We start from the raw sequence: 20081 nt of genomic DNA on the forward strand, positions 1-20081 counted from the left end.
CGTTGAGGGAAAGGTTGTTATTCTGGCACCACCGGCCAGGTCTCTGACCTCCTCCCTATAGGCTGTCTCGTCATCGGTGATCAGACCTACCACTGTTGTGTTGTCTTCAAACTTAATGATGGTGTTGGAGTCGTGCCTGGCCATGGAGACGTGGGTGAACAGGGAATACAGGAGGGGACTGAGCACACACCCCTGAGGGGCTCCAGTGTTGAGGATCAGCATGGCAGATGTGTTGCTACCTACCCTCACCACCTGGGAGCGGCCTGTCAGGAAGTCCAGGATCCAGTTGCAGAGGGAGGTGTTTAGTCCCAGGGACCTTAGCTTAGTGATGAGCTTTGAGGGTACTATGGTGTTTAACGCTGAGCTGTAGTCAATGAATAGCATTCTCACGTAGGTGTTCCTTTTGTCCAGGTGGGAAAAGGGCAGTCTGGAGTGCAATAGAGATTGCATCATCTGTGGATCTGTTTGGGGTGCAAATTGGAATGGGTCTAGGGTTTCTGGGATAATGGTGTTGATGTGAGCCGTTACCAGCCTTGACCAGCCTCTCTCGGCTACGGAGAGTGTGATCACACAGTCGTCCGGAACAGCTGATGCTCTCATGCATGCCTCAGTGTTGCTAGCCTCGAAGCAAGCATAGATGTGTTTTAGCTCGTCTGGTAGGCTCGTGTCACTGGGCAGCTCGCTGCTGTGCTTCCCTTTGTAGTCTGTAATAGTTTGCAAGCCCTGCCACATAAGACGAGCGTATCTGTATCTGACAAGCTATATAAAAACTGAACAATTCTACATATAACCCTTAACAAAACAATGCCTCCTAGAAAGCAGATGTTACTTATTCATGAGGAGGTGGGTGGAACTGTTTCCCCTTGCTCTTGTTTACCTCTAGTTGGACCACCAGTGGGCTGAAGAGTCAGGGTCGTCTGTCAGTGGGTAGTAACCGAGACCGAGAGATCAGCATGTCCGTGGGCCTGGGTCGTTCCAAACTGGACTCTAAAGGCGGCGTGGTGGGGGGCAACATAGATGTCAACACCCTGGAGATGGTCTGTAAGTACAGGGATGAGAAATAATGTATTAAGCCACTGGCATGTACTGTTCACTTTTTGTGCAATTCCAAATACATTGTGATGGATGTCAAAGATTGTACTCTAGCCTCGGGTCTTGGCGTTTAAATGATGAACAAATTCAGCTCCAACTTAAACATCCCTGTCAAACTAGTAGAATTTGACAGGGAGATCTCTCTGCCGCACCTAACAAAACATATTTGTTTGTTGAAGCACACATCTCGGAGCACCCCAACCAGCAGCCCAGCCATAAGATCCAGATCACCATGGGCTCCACGGAGGCCCGTGTGGACTACATGGGCTCCAGCATCCTCATGGGCATCTTCAGCAACGCAGACCTGCAACTCCAGGACGAGTGGAAGGTCAATCTGTGCACTGTTGAGACCAGCCTATCAGAGAAAAGGTAAATAAGCTAGCCTACTAGAGAAAATGTATAACCAAAACCCTTGTGGCTACATTCTTGTCTGTTCTCATTTTCTGACCATTTCTCACTCACTCCCTCCTTTTTTCTATCCCATCGCTCTCCCTTTCTGCCTCTCTTGCTACTTATCCTTTCCCATCTCCAGTGAGATCTTTGTCCACGGTGACTTGCAGTGGGATATCTTCCAAGTGATCATCTCGCGCTCCACTACCCCCGACCTCATTAAGATCGGGATGAAGCTGCAGGAGTTTTTTACCCAGCAATTTGACACCAGCAAACGAGCGTTGTCCACATGGGGTCCAGTTCCCTACCTGCCCCCGAAGGCGCCGGTCATCAACATCGAGAAAGAAGCTGCAGAGCTATGTAAGAATCCGTTATCACTGGTTTCCTGGGTTTCTTTTGGTTTCGATCGAAATGCTCTTTCCCCTGCTCCTCCCCTTTCCTCTCTCTTTCGTCCCTCTCCTTCTATCGTCATTGCTCCTTCTCACTCTCGTCATTGCTCTCTCTCCCAGACATGGATGCAGCCCACCATCGTCACTGGCCTGGGGTTCTGAAGGTGATCGCTGGATGCCACATCTCCCTCTTCCAGATGCCTCTCCCAGAGGACGCCGTGCAACTGGGTGGCTCCATGAGTCTCCATGGCAACCACATGACCCTGGCCTGCTTCCATGGGCCCAACTTCCGCTCCAAGTCCTGGGCCCTATTCCACCTGGAGGAGCCCAACATAGCCTTTTGGACCGAGGCTCAGAAGATATTGGAGGATGGTAATGCTTTCAAGAGACAGAGAGGGGGGGGATGTGGGCTAAAGCAAGTCCCCAAAATACCTCTAACCTCAACCTATTTTTTATCCAATCAGGCTCCACTGATGACTCCACTTATATCGTGCAGACATTGGATTTTCATCTGGGTCACAACACCATGGTAACCAAACCCTGCGGAGCACTAGAGAGCCCCATGGCCACCATCACCAAAATCACCCGTCGCCGGCACGAAAACCCCCCTCACGGTGTAGCCACAGTCAAAGAATGGTTCAATTATGTGACTGCCATGAGGAATGAGGGTAAAGGCTACTAAATTCTACCAATGTTATATACACGGTCTACTGTTTCCCTTGACCCAATGTACTCAAGACGCCTGCCTCATTCTAATGTATCCTGTTCCCCAGAGCTATACCTTTTGCGTAACGTGGACGCCAACAACACAGAGAGTGGGGCTGCCTCCAAGAGTTCTAGCCTGCTAAGCAACTTCCGAGGCTCATCCAGCTATAACCATGAGACAGAGACCATCTTTGCCCTACCCAGGATGCAGCTGGACTTCAAGTCCATCCATGTTCAGGATCCAGACGAACCCTCCTTGACTGGTAGGCTCAGTTGGTATTCGGTCCACCAGTATGAACAGACCACAATTAGCAAAGGTATATATTTAGGGGCAACGTTGTTGTTGAAGTCCACTTGTATTGTCCTCCAAGAATATTTTTGTCATTTTCAGTTTGTTCCCATTAATATATCTTTGTTGGAATGACTCTGTTGTTTCCCCTCTGTTTCAGACTCCAACAGTAAGCCCAAGGTGGAGTGCAGCGTGGTGACTGAGTTCACAGACCACATATGTGTCACCATGGACGCCGAGCTCATCATGTTTCTGCACGACCTGGTCTCTGCCTATTTGAAGGAAAAAGAGAAGGGTGAGAGCCCCTGAAATGTCAACAGCAGCAGCACACTATACAGTGGGGCAAAAAAGTATTTAGTCAGCCACCAATTGTGCAAGTTCTCCCACTTAAAAAGATGAGGCCTGTCATTTTCATCATAGGTACACTTCAACTATGACAGACAAAATGAGGGGGAAAAATCCAGAAAATCACATTGTAGGATTTTTAATGAATTTATTTGTAAATTATGGTGGAAAATAAGTATTTGGTCACCTACAAACAAGCAAGATTTCTGGCTCTCACAGACCTGTAACTTCTTCTTTAAGAGGCTCCTCTGTCCTCCACTCGTTACCTGTATTAATGGCACCTGTTTGAACTTGTTATCAGTATAAAAGACACCTGTCCACAACCTCAAACAGACACACTCCAAACTCCACTATGGCCAAGACCAAAGAGCTGTCAAAGGACACCAGAAACAAAATGGTAGACCTGCACAAGGCTGGGAAGACTGAATCTGCAATAGGTAAGCAGCTTGGTTTGAAGAAATCAACTGTGGGAGCAATTATTAGGAAATGGAAGACATACAAGACCACTGATAATCTCCCTCGATCTGGGGCTCCACGCAAGATCTCACCCCGTGGGGTCAAAATTATCACAAGAACGGTGAGCAAAAATCCCAGAACCACACGGGGGGACCTAGTGAATGACCTGCAGAGAGCTGGGACCAAAGTAACAAAGCCTACCATCAGTAACACACTACGCCGCCAGGGACTCAAATCCTGCAGTGCCAGACGTGTCCCCCTGCTTAAGCCAGTACATGTCCTGGCCCATCTGAAGTTTGCTAGAGAGCATTTAGATGATCAAGAAGAAGATTGGGAGAATGTCATATGGTCAGATGAAACCAAAATATAACTTTTTGGTAAAAACTCAACTCGTCGTGTTTGGAGGACAAAGAATGCTGAGTTGCATCCAAAGAACACCATACCTACTGTGAAGCATGAGGGTGGAAACATCATGCTTTGGGGCTGTTTTTCTGCAAAGGGACCAGGACAAATCTCATGTATCGTGAGATTTTGAGTGAAAACCTCCTTCCATCAGCAAGGGCATTGAAGATGAAACATGACTGGGTCTTTCAGCATGACAATGATCCCAAACACACCGCCCGGGCAATGAAGGAGTGGCTTTGTAAGAAGCACTTCAAGGTCCTGGAGTGGCCTTTCCAGTCTCCAGAGCTCAACCCCATAGAAAATCTTTGGAGGGAGTTGAAAGTCCGTGTTGCCCAGCTACAGCCCCAAAACATCACTGCTCTAGAGGACATCTGCATGGAGGAATGGGCCAAAATACCAGCAACAGTGTGTGAAAACCTTGTGAAGAGTTACAGAAAATGTTTGACCTCTGTCATTGCCAACAAAGGGTATATAACAAAGTATTGAGATAAACTTTTGTTATTGACCAAATACTTATTTTCCACCATAATTTGCAAATAAATTCATAAAAAATCCTACAATGTGATTTTCTGGATTTTTTTTCTCATTTTGTCTGTCATAGTTGAAGTGTACCTATGATGAAAGTTACAGGCCTCTCTCATCTTTTTAAGTGGGAGAACTTGCACAATTGGTGGCTGACTAAATAATTTTTTGCCCCACTGTATGTAGCAAACCAGAACGATTAACTGTACTTTACATGATAACTTTATATATACTGAACACAAATATAAATGCAACAATTTAAAAGATTTTACAGTTCATATAAGGAATCAGTCAAACATGCCTAATTGGTGACATGTCTGGTGAGTATGTAGGCCATGGAAGAACTGGGACATATTCACAATTCCAGGAATTGTGTACAGATCTTTGTGACACGGGGCCAAGCATTATGATACTGAAACATGAGGTGATGGAGGTGGATGAATGGCATGACAATGGGCCTCAGGATCTCGTCACGGTATCTCTGTGCATTCAAATTGCCATATATAAAATGCAATTGTGTCTGTAGCTTATACCTGCCCATAACCCCACCGCCACCATGGGGTACTCTGTTCACAACGTTGACGTCAGCAAACCGCTTGTCCACACAACGCCATGCACGTGGTTGTGTTGCCGGTTGGACGTACTGACAAATTCTCTAAAACAACGGTAGAGAAATTAACATTAAATTATCTGGCAACAGCACTGGTGGACATTCCCGCTGTCAGCATGACAATTGAACACCTCAAAACTTAAGACATCTGTGGCAATGTGTTGTGTGACAAAACTGCACATTTGAGTGTCTTTATTGTCCCAATCAGCTTCTTGAAATGCCACACCTGTCATTCTCACTAACAGAAAACTAATTTTGTGCACAAAATTTGAGAGAAAAGCTTTTTGTGCATATGGAACATTTCTGTTTTTTTTTTATTGCAGCTCATGAAACATGATAACTTTCACTGATAACTTTATATAGAAAAAAAGAGCAATGTAGGTACAACTAAAATATAACTGAAGCTGAATTATAGGTGCTCTTTGTTTTAGGAACTAGTAGTCATAGAAGAACATGGAGAACCAAGGCACTCTATAGTTTCACACAAACTCTCTCTCCCCCCCTCTTCCCTGGTCTGCAGCCCTTTTCAACCCCCGGATCTTTGCCACTCGGCCTGGCCAGAAGAGCCCGACAGCCCTGCATGATGAGAACTCCACAGACAAGGAGGAAGGCATCAACTACACCACGGTGGACTGGAGAGAATTCATGTGCAACACCTGGCACCTGGAGCCCACACTCCGGTAAACCAGACCCAAGCCCTCAGACCAATAATATATGCCACTGTGCAGACACTTTTTGTTAACTCGAAATGACACAACGACAAGGTTCCAGTTTAACAAAGTTTACTATACTGTATGAACACACTACAAGGTAGCCATTCCACTCAAGGCTAGGTCCATCAACATCAAGACTTCCCGTGCAGGCGCACTCTTGCCTGAGTGATAGCCCTGTAATAACAGAAATATAGGGATACTTAAAACATGAACTTAACACTTTTATCCAAACTAGCAATACAGTACATTTGTAGTATGTGTAATCGATCCCTGTGTTTTGTGACTCCTTAACCCCTCACCTGAGCATTTCAACTACTCCATAAGCCCACTTTTAGGCCTATACCCTAAACGTAAACCCTTTTGTCCATACATCTGTGGGTTTCTTGACTCAGTCTTAATTATCAATTTATGTAGGCTCATCTCCTGGACAGGACGGAAGATCGATCCTGTCGGCGTGGACTACATTCTGCAGAAGCTAGGCTTCCACCACGCAAGGACTACAATTCCCAAATGGCTCCAGAGGGGGGTGATGGACCCCCTGGACAAGGTCCTCTCTGTCCTCATCAAGAAACTTGGCACGGCCCTGCAGGACGAGAAGGAGAAGAAGGAGAAGAAGGAGAAGATGGGACGAGACAAAGACGAGCACTAACTCATACAGCCATATGTTCTAACACAACACTTTAAAAGCTGGAGGTCAGACAGTAAATCCTCAATGAACAAAACACTGGATAACTGGAAACACTGGATATTTCCTTGACTACTGTGCATTTGTCATAGGTGCATTTACCGCTAAGCCGTGTGCATTTAAACATAGATGTTTACAGTGGTGCATGCCACTATGGGTTTTGACTGAAAGTTTTGCACTGTTTTTATGTATATTTTGAACAAAGTAGTAAGTGAAGTCTTATTTGGCTGCTTGAAATGATAACCGTGAAAAACCCCAACATGGATTATATGCTATACATGCTTTATATGGTGTTATCAGAACAAATTGAAGACATCGTTTATTATCCTTCTTTGGAGGTTCATTAACTTTTTCTGTGGGGGGCACTTCTAAATCATTGCCTGTGCTTTGTTTACAATGGAACAAACGCATGGTAAGGTTGGAAAGAGCAATATCATCAGTTTTTCTAAATTCATCCCAATGACAACGTTTTTTGAAGATGGTTCCTATTAACAAAAAAGCATTGGATCGTTCAGATCCACTTAGGTCAATCTAAAACGTGATAAGATGTATTGTAACAATAAACAATGGTTAATTTAATGGGTGTCTGAAATGTATAGTCTATAACCCATGTGTGCTGGGTGTGTCAAGCCTGTTTTTTTTAAATATGTGCAATAGACCAGTGTATATAAAATAACTGTGAATTTCTTAAATGTGTTGATTTCTTAACATAATAAAATCATTGCCATCCTATTTTACATCTGACTTCATTGTCTTACATAGCCTACTGTTATTTCTCAGATTTCCTAGATTTGAGGCAAGTGACAGAAGTTGTGTTGCTCTCTAAATATGCTTTACCTTGGTTTCTGAGCTAATTCCACATGAAGTATTTCAACTTTTGAAAGATATTCCAGTGGCTTTGATCCAGATCTTTGTATCAGCCTGCCTAATTTCACCTCCTCACATCCCCTCATTGTGAGGCAAGTTCCCATTTGTTTAATGCTGTATTTTTTTCATTTTTGATTGTGCGTTGGTGAGGAAGGAAAAGACTGGCAGAATTAAGCGATGGAAAAGGTGGACTTGCTTTGTGATGTTGACTGATATTGCTGCACCATTTTACCTGGGCCTCCGATAACTGTGTGCGTGCGCGAGAGAAAAAGTTATACAACACTCAAGACCTCTTGTGGGTTCTGTTCAGACTATCCTGCAGATTTTTTGCTACAGTTATGCAAAGTTTTCAAGATACGTAACTTTCAAAATACAGAAATTAGCCCCGAATGATTCCTGTATTTTGAAAGTTACGTATCTTGAAAAATTGATTGCTGACAAGTAAAACATTTTGGGACTATGTCAATAATGTACTAATGAAACAAATACCAATAGATCGTTTTTGGGTGGGGTTTTCCTTTAAGTAGGGAAATTGTTTAAATGAGGACAGCTAGTTAAATTAAACAACGACAAAGGGACTCTAAACCTAAGTCTTTTGATTGAAAGTCGGACTCCATTAGGCTACGTGGTGTGTTCTAACTAACAACAGTAGATAAATGGTCCACAAAGGTACTCAAACCATCACTCTTCAGGTCGTGAATCATATGCCTTATCCATTAGGCCACGCAGTCTCTGATAAGATACATGGTTTATGTATGAAAAGTGTCTAAATGAAGAAAACTAGTAATATTTATCAACTTCGAAGAAACACTATCACTCAATCTTCTGATGCATAATCAGATGCCTTATCGATAAGGCACACAAACTGAATAACAAACCTAAATACCAATATCCTACCTTTTCCCTGCAACAAGAGACATGTCAGGTTCCCGATTTCCCTACATAAGACATGTCTCTTGCTGCTTTCATACTAAAACTCTGTGTATTGTTTTTGCTGTAAGCTTCTCTACAAAAGGCTACAAAATAATAAAGGAAGGTGTGAATGACGGGTCAAATATCAACGCCATTCTGAAACACCATGAGGGTAGTCCTGAACACACAGACAATATGATTAAGTGGAGAGAACTTGATCTGCGCCTAAATCGGGGACAGACTCTTGACCAGATACAAATGACAATTTTGGAGGCTGAAAGAAAAAGATGGCGGGACATCCTTACACATTTAATAAGTATCACCCAGTCTCTGGCTGAAAGAAACCTAGTATTCAGGTTCTTTCTCCTGCTATACTCGTTTTACTGTAGATATAGGTACTTTTGTATCTGTTTCCTCCAGCATCTTCACAGGTCCTTTGCTGTTGTTCTGGGATTGATTTGCACTTTTCGCACCAAAGTACGTTCATCTCTAGGTGACCTGAGCGTTATGACCGCTGCTTGGTCCCTTGGTGTATATACTTGCATACTATTGTTTGTACAGATGAACGTGGTACCTTCAGGCGTTCGGAAATTGCTCCCAAGGATAAACCAGACTTGTGGAGGTCTACAATTTTTTTTCTGAGGTATTGGCTGATTTCTTTTGATTTCCCCATGATGTCAAGCAAAGAGGTACTGATTTTGAAGGTAGGCCTTGAAATAAATCCACAGGTACACCTCCAATTGACTCAAATGATGTCAATTAGCCTATCAGAAGCGTCTAAAACCATGACATAATTTTCTGGAATTTTCCAAGCTGTTTAAAAGCACAGTCAATTTAGTGTATGTCAACTTCTGAACCACTGGAATTGTGATACAGTGGATTATAGGTAAAATAATCTGTAGTAAACAATTGTTGGAAAATTAGATGTAGATGTCCTAACCGACTTGCCAAAACTATAGTTTGTTAACAAGAAATTTGTGGAGTGGTTGAAAAACTAGTTTTAATGACTCTAAACATTAGATATTCAACTGTAGATATTCCATAAAAAATCTGCCGTTTTCAGCAACAGAAGTAATTTACAACATTAACAATGTCTACACTGTATTTCTGATCAATTTGATGTTATTTTAATGGACAAAAATGTGCTTTTCTTTCAAAAACAAGACATTTCTAAGTGACCCCAAACATTTGAACGGTACTATACATATATATTTGTTTTTGATACTTCAAGGGGTCTTAAAATTCAAAATCAAATAGCTAAATTATCCTTTGTATGACCTTAAAACAATTACATATAGTTTAGTAGATTGCCAAGCAACAGAAGAGGGAGGAGCTCCGGAGGCTTAGAGAGGAGGAGGGGCCACAGGGGTCAGTTAGACTGGACACACCCCAGGACCACAGACTGGACAGACAGGTACACACCATAAACACACATAGCAGAGCACTAATAGTCACATCAAATAAAATCACATACAATCCCGCTTCTAATGACCAGTCATTATGTTAATCCCAAGTGAGTACATCTTCCTCTCTCCCTCAGTCCAATTTGATATAGCGTTTTGTTGGCATTATGAAATATGCAAATATTGCATAAGAGTCCCTGTAGCCAATAGACTAGTATGGTTTGTATCTGATCCACATTAGGAAAAACATGGAGAAATTGATTTTAGAATAAATTACAACCAATTACCTCTCCTATTCTCTCCATCTCTCTCTCTCTTACTCTCTCCTTCACAGACACCAAATTACCACACTCCCCTTCAGCCACACTGGGATGGTAGTCATGGCAACATCGATGCTAATCTCCAGTGGACACGGAAAGAGAGAGGCAGAAAGTGAGGAGGCTGGTTTGTGCTTCATCCCTCCCTCATCCCTCTAATTTATAAATACTTATATTTGCTCCTCCTCTACCCCTTACACTCTCTCCCAACTCCCACTCATATCTACCTCCTCTCTCTCCCTCATTCTCTCCATCTCTCCATCTCTTCTCCCCTCCCCTTACTCTGGCAGAGCTCACACACACACACACACATATGTTATGGGTGATTAGGCTGGCTGAGCTGTTGGCCAGAAGCCTTCTGAGGGAGAGAAGAGTGAGGGGTTGGAGAGAGTGTGTGTGTATAGATGTGTAGATGTTGTATCTAGATTTACCACTAGGAGGCAGAGTGTGTTGAGTTTAGCAGCGCAGAGGGCTCAAGCAGCGGGGAGGAGCAGACGGCTCATAGGCTGCTGTGGTGTGTGTGTGTGAGTTGATCAGTGGAATGAAGCGCACTGACAGACAGTCAGAGAAGCAGGCGGTGGAAGGCTGAATTGTTACCACAGCTCCACATGGATGAGGATAAATTAATTAGATTATCACACAATTACTTCTCAACACACACACACCCACACCCACACACACAGGTCTGTTGGCTGGAAGATGCTGCATTAACTCATAACAAGCCACTGTCTCCCTAGATGACCGTGGTGAGTTAGCCATGCAGGAGATGCAGAGGGCGAGAAAGAGAGGGGGATGAAGAGAGGCTAGAGGAGAAGAGGAACAGGAACGGATTCCACAGCTGCCGCTGGTCGCAAGGAGCACCTGGTATGAGAGGGGATAGAGTGTTTCCTAGAGAGGAGGAAGGGGAGGAGGGATGGAGAGGAGGCTGTCGTGCAGTGACAGGCTCTGATGGCTCCTCGCTCCCTGGGAGAGTCAGAGACAGAAACACAGCGGCTGAGGAGGGACAGGAGGAAGTGGGATCAGAGGAGGAGGGTGTGTTTTGGTTTGGGACGAAAGAGTAACATGGCCGCTCAGTCTGATGGAGGGGGATGGGGAGGAACGGGGGAGGGTGTGGGGGAGGGGGTGTTTGATGGAGACACAGAGGGAGACTGTCAGCCTCTGGAATCTTCAGCCATTCACATATGTCTCTATTGCCACTCTGCTGTCTGCTATTGGGGCTGTCGCTCCAACTGCCTGGGAAACCTGCTGGGGGAGGACACTACTGGGTAAGTGTGTGTGTGTAGTATGATAATTGTCTCTGCTATTCTCATTTTTACCCTTTTACTATTATTATTATGATCATTCCTATTATAGAGGGATTGGAGGGACCGGAGTTGGCAGGGGTAACGATTTAAAGGAGACTCGCTGCCCGCCAGAGGAGGGCCTGTGGCTGGACTGCCTCTGGCTGATCCTGGCTCTTCTCGTCTTCTTTTGGGATGTGGGAACAGACCTACTTCTCGCTGCGGACTACTACACCAGACAGGACTATCTGTGGTTTGGTCTGACGCTTTTTCTTGTGCTGGTGCCGTCGATGGTAGTTCAGATCCTGAGCTTCCGCTGGTTCATCCAGGACTACAGCGGAGAGTGTCTGACAACCTGGCTGGGGACAGTGGACTGCAGCAAGGGAGGAGAGAGAGAAAAGCTGACCAGGCGAGGTCCAGCCGAACAAAAATGGATTTATCCCGGGACAGACCGGGTAAGAGTGGCCTCAGTGTGGCTGTGGCAGATCACCATACACATTCTACAGCTGGGACAGGTCTGGAGGTAAGGACAGAGCATGTCACCCTGTTCTCTCCCCTTCTACTGCCCATACAATAGACCACATGTTCACCTCGCCTCACACACACTTTATGTGAGTTTGCCTGCATGCATCTGTGTTTGCAGTTTACCTCCCTTAGATAATATTTGTATTATTATTATTATTATTTCTTTACCTTTATTTAACCAGGTAAGCTAGTTGAGCACAAGTTCTCATTTACAACTGCGACCTGGCCAAGATAAAGCAAAGCAGTGCGACAGAAACAACAACACAGAGTTACACATGGAATAAACAAGCGTACAGTCAATAACACAATAGAAAAAAAAGAAAGTCTATATACAGTGTGTGCAAATGGCATGAGGAGGTAAGGCAATAAATAGGCCATAGTAGCAAAGTAATTACAATTTAGCAGATTAACATTGGAGTGATAGATGAGCAGATGATGACGAGCAGATGATGGTGTGTAAGTAGTGATACTGGTGTGCAAAAGAGCAGCAAAGTAAATAAAAACAATATGGGGATGAGGTAGGTAGATTGGGTGGGCTATTTACAGATGCAGCGATCGGTTAGCTGCTCAGATAGCTGATGTTTAAAGTTAGTGAGGGAAATGTAAGTCTCCAGCTTCAGCGATTTTTGCAATTCGTTCCAGTCACTGGCAGCAGAGAACTGGAAGGAAAGGCGGCCAAAGGAGGTGTTGGCTTTGGGGATGACCCGTGAGATGCCTGCTGGAGCGCGTGCTACGGGTGGGTGTTGTTATCGTGATTTAGATTATCATGGATTTATCGGTGGTAACCGTGTCGCCTAGCCTCAGTGCAGTGGGCTGCTGGGAGGAGGTGCTCTTGTTCTCCATGGACTTTACAGTGTCTCAAAAAAATTGGGGAGTTAGAGCTACAGGATGCAAATTTCTGTTTGAAAATGCTAGCCTTTGCTTTCCTGACTGACTGTGTGAATTGGTTCCTGACTTCCCTGAACAGTTGCATATCGCAGGAACTATTCGATGCTATTGCAGTCCGCCACTGGATGTTTTTGTGCCGGTCAAGGGCAGTCAGGTCTGGAGTGAACCAAGGGCTGTATCTGTTCTTAGTTCTACATTTTTTGAAAGGGGCATGCTTTTTTAAGATGGTGAGACGTGAATAGCTTTGCTTTTGTGTGAGTGAAAGTCTAAGATCGAAATAGGGGGTGTTTATGTTTGTCCTTTTTCAGTGCATGTACAAGTGGGTAACCTGTAAGTGTGAGGTAAGAAATGGAAATTAGTTTTTGCATATCCCAAGTCCCCCTGAGACACCCTTGGAGAGTGAGGTCACGGCCAGAGATCAGCCATTATTGATGGCGACCTTGGAGCAATTGGGGGTTAAGTGCTTTGTTCAAGGACAACGGCAGATTTTTCACCTATTCGTCTCAGGGACTTGAACTAGCGACCTTTTTAGTAACTGGCCCAACACTCTTTACCAGTAGGCTACCTGCCACCCACGCACGACGCACGCACTACGCACCTGCGCACACACACGCACGCACGAACACGCGCACACACACACACACACACACACACACACACACACACACACACACACACACACACACACACACACACACACACACACACACACACACACACACACACACACACACACACACAGCTCTAAAAACAGGCAACACTGAATAACAGTCAGTAGCATTAGCAAGGTTACTCGAACAATCCAAATGGCCATATACAGTGCCTTGCGAAAGTATTCGGCCCCCTTGAACTTTGCGACCTTTTGCCACATTTCAGGCTTCAAACATAAAGATATAAAACTGTATTTTTTTGTGAAGAATCAATAACAAGTGGGACACAATCATGAAGTGGAACGACATTTATTGGATATTTCAAACTTTTTTAACAAATCAAAAACTGAAAAATTGGGCGTGCAAAATTATTCAGCCCCCTTAAGTTAATACTTTGTAGCGCCACCTTTTGCTGCGATTACAGCTGTAAGTCGCTTGGGGTATGTCTCTATCAGTTTTGCACATCGAGAGACTGAATTTTTTCCCCATTCCTCCTTGCAAAACAGCTCGAGCTCAGTGAGGTTGGATGGAGAGCATTTGTGAACAGCAGTTTTCAGTTCTTTCCACAGATTCTCGATTGGATTCAGGTCTGGACTTTGACTTGGCCATTCTAACACCTGGATATGTTTATTTTTGAACCATTCCATTGTAGATTTTGCTTTATGTTTTGGATCATTGTCTTGTTGGAAGACAAATCTCTGTCCCAGTCTCAGGTCTTTTGCAGACTCCATCAGGTTTTCTTCCAGAATGGTCCTGTATTTGGCTCCATCCATCTTCCCATCAATTTTAACCATCTTCCCTGTCCCTGCTGAAGAAAAGCAGGCCCAAACCATGATGCTGCCACCACCATGTTTGACAGTGGGGATGGTGTGTTCAGGGTGATGAGCCGTGTTGCTTTTACGCCAAACATAACGTTTTGCATTGTTGCCAAAAAGTTCAATTTTGGTTTCATCTGACCAGAGCACCTTCTTCCACGTGTTTGGTGTGTCTCCCAGGTGGCTTGTGGCAAACTTTAAACGACACTTTTTATGGATATCTTTAAGAAATGGCTTTCTTCTTGCCACTCTTCCATAAAGGCCAGATTTGTGCAATATACGACTGATTGTTGTCCTATGGACAGAGTCTCCCACCTCAGCTGTAGATCTCTGCAGTTCATCCAGAGTGATCATGGGCCTCTTGGCTGCATCTCTGATCAGTCTTCTCCTTGTATGAGCTGAAAGTTTAGAGGGACGGCCAGGTCTTGGTAGATTTGCAGTGGTCTGATACTCCTTCCATTTCAATATTATCGCTTGCACAGTGCTCCTTGGGATGTTTAAAGCTTGGGAAATCTTTTTGTATCCAAATCCGGCTTTAAACTTCTTCACAACAGTATCTCGGACCTGCCTGGTGTGTTCCTTGTTCTTCATAATGCTCTCTGCGCTTTTAACGGACCTCTGAGACTATCACAGTGCAGGTGCATTTATACGGAGACTTGATTACACACAGGTGGATTGTATTTATCATCATTAGTCATTTAGGTCAACATTGGATCATTCAGAGATCCTCACTGAACTTCTGGAGAGAGTTCGCTGCACTGAAAGTAAAGGGGCTGAATAATTTTGCACGCCCAATTTTTCAGTTTTTGATTTGTTAAAAAAGTTTGAAATATCCAATAAATGTCGTTCCACTTCATGATTGTGTCCCACTTGTTGTGGATTCTTCACAAAAAAATACAGTTTTATATCTTTATGTTTGAAGCCTGAAATGTGGCAAAAGGTTGCAAAGTTCAAGGGGGCCGAATACTTTCGCAAGGCACTGTAAGAGACAAAGGGCACATGTGCAGAACATGGGCAGAAGCTGCACTGACCTGAATAAAGCTTATTTCCCCACTGTTTTGTAAAACAGTTTTAAACTATTTGGGCTCAATCGATTTTCATCTTCTCTTGCGTTTGCGCTACACCCTGACTGAACACCAATAGTCAAAGCCCCCCCAACCACACACACACACACACTCTCTCGCTCCCGCTCTCTGTCAGATTAATCTTTAATGGCCTAGGTGCCTGAGGGAGATGTTGAGTGGGTTTAAGAGCGTGTGTGTGTGATGGGGGTTGGGAGGCAGCTCAGTGATTTGTAAATGAGAGTTGTCGGAGGAGCGTTTGGACCGTCCACGTTTGTCTAGTAATGCACTGAGCATTCAAATACATGGTGGGGTGGGGGCTCTGACTGACTGGATGACACCTGTATGACTGTTTGACACACACACTGGGTTGTGTGGTTTCTTGCATGTTTTTATAAAGGCTCACAGTGAAAATAACAACCCTGCTCCTCCCCAGTGGTGTGTGTCTGCATGTGTGCCCATGTGTAACACTTCCCCTAATGGTGTGGCCTGTCCCAAAGAGTGGTGTATGTGTGTGGAATGGTTCAGTCTGATTGAGATAGATCACTGTGAGATGGAGCGACGGAGTAGAAGGAAGAGAAATAAGAGCTTGAACACACATAACAGTAGTGAAGGGGGAGGGGACTGAGGGAGAGAGCGAGAGAGTGAAAGGATGGATAACAACAAACTTTTTATGCAAATTAAACACAAATCAATAAGTTCTCTCTCTCTTCTTCCTCTGTTGTGATGTGGCATTTTTCAGGTTTCTCTGGTGAAATGTGTGTCTGCATGTGTGTGTTTCTAAGTGGCCAGTGAATTATTGATGTCATGAAATTTGCTCATATGATGCAGCCCAGATGGTTGTATGAGCATGACTACGCACATGCATACACACAAACACACACACCCTTCGTAATTGATATTATTCATTCAAACAGGTTCTATCTCTCTCTCTCTCTGGGCCATGATGGCGGTATTACAGGGACCATGATGATTGACGTCTCACCTCCAACTTCTGACCCCCAGGTATATCCGTACGTTGTACCTGGGTATCCAGTCCCACCGTATGAAGGAGCTTAAGGAGGCCCAGAGGAGGTTCTACTGGGCCATGATGTTTGAGTATGCAGACGTCAACATGCTGCGGCTACTGGAGACCTTCCTGGAGTCAGCTCCTCAACTAGTACTACAGCTCTGCATTATGATACAGCAGAACCGTGCTGAGACTCTACAGTGTACGTAAACACATACAGTTCACACACAGTACACATTACACACACACTCACTCTTCAACTAGTATTACCAAGATGAGAATCAATCCCTCTCTCTCTAGGTATATCTAGTCTAGGCTCTCTTCTGTCTCTATCCTGGGTGTTGGCTTCGTACCACAAGCTCCTGCGTGACTCCAGGGACGACCAGCGCAGTCTGAGTTACCGCGGTGCCCTTCTCCACCTTCTCTGGCGCCTCTTCACCATCTCCTCCCGCGTTCTCTCTCTCGCCCTCTTCGCCTCCCTCTTCCACCTGTACTTTGGCATCTTTGTGGTGCTCCACTGGTGTGGCATGGCACTGTGGGTGGTGCATGGAGGAACAGACTTCTGTATGTCTCGCTGGGAGGAGGTGCTATTTAACATGGTGGTGGGGATCGTCTACATCTTCTGTTGGTTCAACGTCAAGGAGGGACACACCAGGGGACGCATGGTTGCTTACTACTCTGTGGTACTGGCTGAGAATACACTTCTCACCGGACTGTGGTATGTAGACAGACAGACAGACACACCTAGGTGTTTTATCATCTAATAGGTGTATCTATCTTAATCAGTGCAGAGACAAATGTGTGTGCGTGCATACCATAATAGTTGCATGTGTGTGTGTTACAGGTATGTGTATCGTGACCATGCAGACACAGACAACTACGCGGTGCCAGCGTTGTGTGGTGTCTACCTGTCCTTTGCGGGTGGAGTACTGGTGATGCTTCTATACTACGGCCTTCTCCACCCCTCACACACACACCCCACCCCGGCCTCAACTTGCTGTGACGAGCTGCTGTGGGGTAACCTCCTGCCCCCCTCCTCCACGCCAACCCCAGCCCATCTGGCCACCCCTTCCCACAGTGATGACGTCATCGCAGACAGCTGTCTGCCGGTGTTCCAGGTGCGTTCAGAGCCCCCCACCTCACGCCACTTCGAGGGTCCTCTGATAAAGATTGACATGCCCAGGAAACGTTACCCGGCCTGGGACGCTCACTACGTGGACAGACGGCTGCGAAGAACCATCAACCTACTGCAGTACCTGACACCTGCAGCCGCAGGCATTCGATACAGGGACAGATCTCTGCTCTATGAACTACTGCAGTACGAGTCTTCTCTCTGACACATATATACATATACATGCAGTTGAAGTCGGAAGTTCACATACACTTAGGTTGGAGTCATTAAAACGCGTTTTTCAACCACTCCACAAATTTTTTGTTAAACTATAGTTTTGGCAAGTCGGTTAGGACATCTACTTTCTGCATGACACAAGTAATTTTTCAAACAATTGTTTACAGACAGATTATTTCACTTATAATTCACTGTATCACAATGCCAGTGTGTCAGAAGTTTACATACACTAAGTTGACTGTGCCTTTAAACACCTTAGAAAATTCCAGAAAATGATGTTATGGCTTCATAAGATTCCGATAGGCTAATTGACATCATTTGAGTCAATTGGAGGTGTACCTGTGGATTTTTTCAAGGCCTACCTTCAAAATCAGTGCCTCTTTGCTTGACATCATGGGAAAATCAAAAGAAATCAGCCAATACCTCAGAAAAAAAATTGTAGACCTCCACAAGTCTGGTTCATCCTTGGGAGCAATTTCCAAACGCCTGAAGGTACCACGTTCATCTGTACAAACAATAGTACGCAAGTATAAACACCATGGGACCACGCAGCCGTCATACCGCTCAGGAAGGAGACGCGTTCTGTCTCCTAGAGATGAACGTACTTTGGTGCAAAGGACCTTCTGAAGATTCTGGAGGAAATAGGTACAAAAGTATTTATATCCACAGTAAAAATGAGTCCTAAATCGACATAAACTGAAAGGCCACTCAGCAAGGAAGAACCCACGGCTCCAAAACCGCCATAAAAAAGCCAGACTACGGTTTGCAACTGCACATGGGGACAAGGATCATACTTTTTGGAGAAATTTCCTCTGGTTTGATGAAACAAAAATAGAATTGTTTGGCCATAATGACCATCGTTATGTTTGGAGGGAAAAGGGGGAGGCTTGCAAGCTGAAGAACAACATCCCAACAGTGAAGCACGGGGGTGGCAGCATCATGTTTTGGGGGTGCTTTGATGAAGGAGGGACTGGTGCACTTCACAAAATAGAGGAGGAAATTATGTGGATATATTGAAGCAACATCTCAAGACAACAGTCGGGAAGTTAAAGCTTGGTCGCAAATGGATCTTCCAAATGGACAATGACCCCAAGCGTACTTCCAAAGTTGTGGCAAAATGGCTTAAGGACAACAAAGTCAAGGTATTGGAGTGGCTCAGTTACACCAGCTCTGTCAGGAGGAAGGTGCCAAAATTCACTCAACATATTGTGGGAAGCTTGTGGAAGGCTACCCAAAACTTTTGACCCAAGTTAAACAATTTAAAGGCAATGTTACCACATACTAATTGAGTGTATGTAAACTTTTGACCCATTGGGAATGTGATGAAAGAAATAAGAGCTGAAATAAATAATTCTCTCTACTATTATTCTGACATTTCACATTCTTAAAATAAAGTGGTGATCATAACTGAACTAAAACAGGGAATTTTTACTAGGATTAAATGTTAGGAATTGTGAAAACTGAGTTTAAATGTATTTGGCTAAGGTGTTTGCAAACTTCCGACTTCAACTCTATATACAGTGACTTGCGAAAGTATTCGGCCCCCTTGAACTTTGCGACCTTTTGCCACATTTCAGGCTTCAAACATAAAGATATAAAACTGTATTTTTTTGTGAAGAATCAACAACAAGTGGGACACAATCATGAAGTGGAACGACATTTATTGGATATTTCAAACTTTTTAAACAAATCAAAAACTGAAAAATTGGGCGTGCAAAATTATTCATCCCCCTTAAGTTAATACTATGTAGCGCCACCTTTTGCTGCGATTACAGCTGTAAGTCGCTTGGGGTATGTCTCTATCAGTTTTGCACATCGAGAGACTGAAATTTTTTCCCATTACTCCTTGCAAAACAGCTCGAGCTCAGTGAGGTTGGATGGAGAGCATTTGTGAACAGCAGTTTTCAGTTCTTTCCACAGATTCTCGATTGGATTCAGGTCTGGACTTTGACTTGGCCATTCTAACACCTGGATATGTTTATTTTTGAACCATTCCATTGTAGATTTTGCTTTATGTTTTGGATCATTGTCTTGTTGGAAGACAAATCTCCGTCCCAGTCTCAGGTCTTTTGCAGACTCCATCAGGTTTTCTTCCAGAATGGTCCTGTATTTGGCTCCATCCATCTTCCCATCAATTTTAACCATCTTCCCTGTCCCTGCTGAAGAAAAGCAGGCCCAAACCATGATGCTGCCACCACCATGTTTGACAGTGGGGATGGTGTGTTCAGGGTGATGAGCTGTGTTGCTTTTACGCCAAACATAACGTTTTGCATTGTTGCCAAAAAGTTCAATTTTGGTTTCATCTGACCAGAGCACCTTCTTCCACATGTTTGGTGTGTCTCCCAGGTGGCTTGTGGCAAACTTTAAACAACACTTTTTATGGATATCTTTAAGAAATGGCTTTC

The 20081-nt window shown here is 44.4% G+C and overlaps 2 protein-coding genes across 41 annotated transcripts in view; both read left to right on the plus strand.

Moving 5' to 3' along the window:
- LOC110497798 (bridge-like lipid transfer protein family member 1) overlaps positions 1-7338 on the plus strand; it is a 126761-nt gene extending 119423 nt beyond the window's left edge. For all 40 annotated transcript variants that reach the window (XM_021574170.3, XM_036954759.2, XM_036954763.2 and 37 more), the window contains 9 exons: positions 884-1041; positions 1272-1461; positions 1625-1842; positions 1992-2243; positions 2336-2539; positions 2645-2839; positions 3026-3160; positions 5724-5883; positions 6331-7338. In XM_021574170.3, coding sequence (XP_021429845.3) covers positions 884-1041; positions 1272-1461; positions 1625-1842; positions 1992-2243; positions 2336-2539; positions 2645-2839; positions 3026-3160; positions 5724-5883; positions 6331-6565 — 1747 coding nt within the window. In that variant the 3' untranslated portion in view covers positions 6566-7338. The remainder of the gene's footprint in view (positions 1-883; positions 1042-1271; positions 1462-1624; positions 1843-1991; positions 2244-2335; positions 2540-2644; positions 2840-3025; positions 3161-5723; positions 5884-6330) is intronic.
- Positions 7339-10592: 3254 nt separating this feature from the next.
- Positions 10593-19042, plus strand: LOC110498347 (XK-related protein 6-like). Its single transcript, XM_090211192.1, has 5 exons — positions 10593-11365; positions 11454-11903; positions 16325-16530; positions 16629-17046; positions 17173-19042. Exons 1-5 carry the CDS (start codon positions 11049-11051, stop codon positions 17663-17665), a joined length of 1884 nt encoding a protein of 627 aa, XP_090067318.1. The 5' UTR covers positions 10593-11048; the 3' UTR covers positions 17666-19042.
- Positions 19043-20081: the final 1039 nt, after the last annotated feature.

This window comes from Oncorhynchus mykiss, chromosome 19 (assembly GCF_057628025.1).
Source record: "Oncorhynchus mykiss isolate SJ-2025 chromosome 19, ASM5762802v1, whole genome shotgun sequence".
In the NCBI taxonomy this organism is placed as follows: Eukaryota; Metazoa; Chordata; class Actinopteri; order Salmoniformes; family Salmonidae; genus Oncorhynchus; species Oncorhynchus mykiss.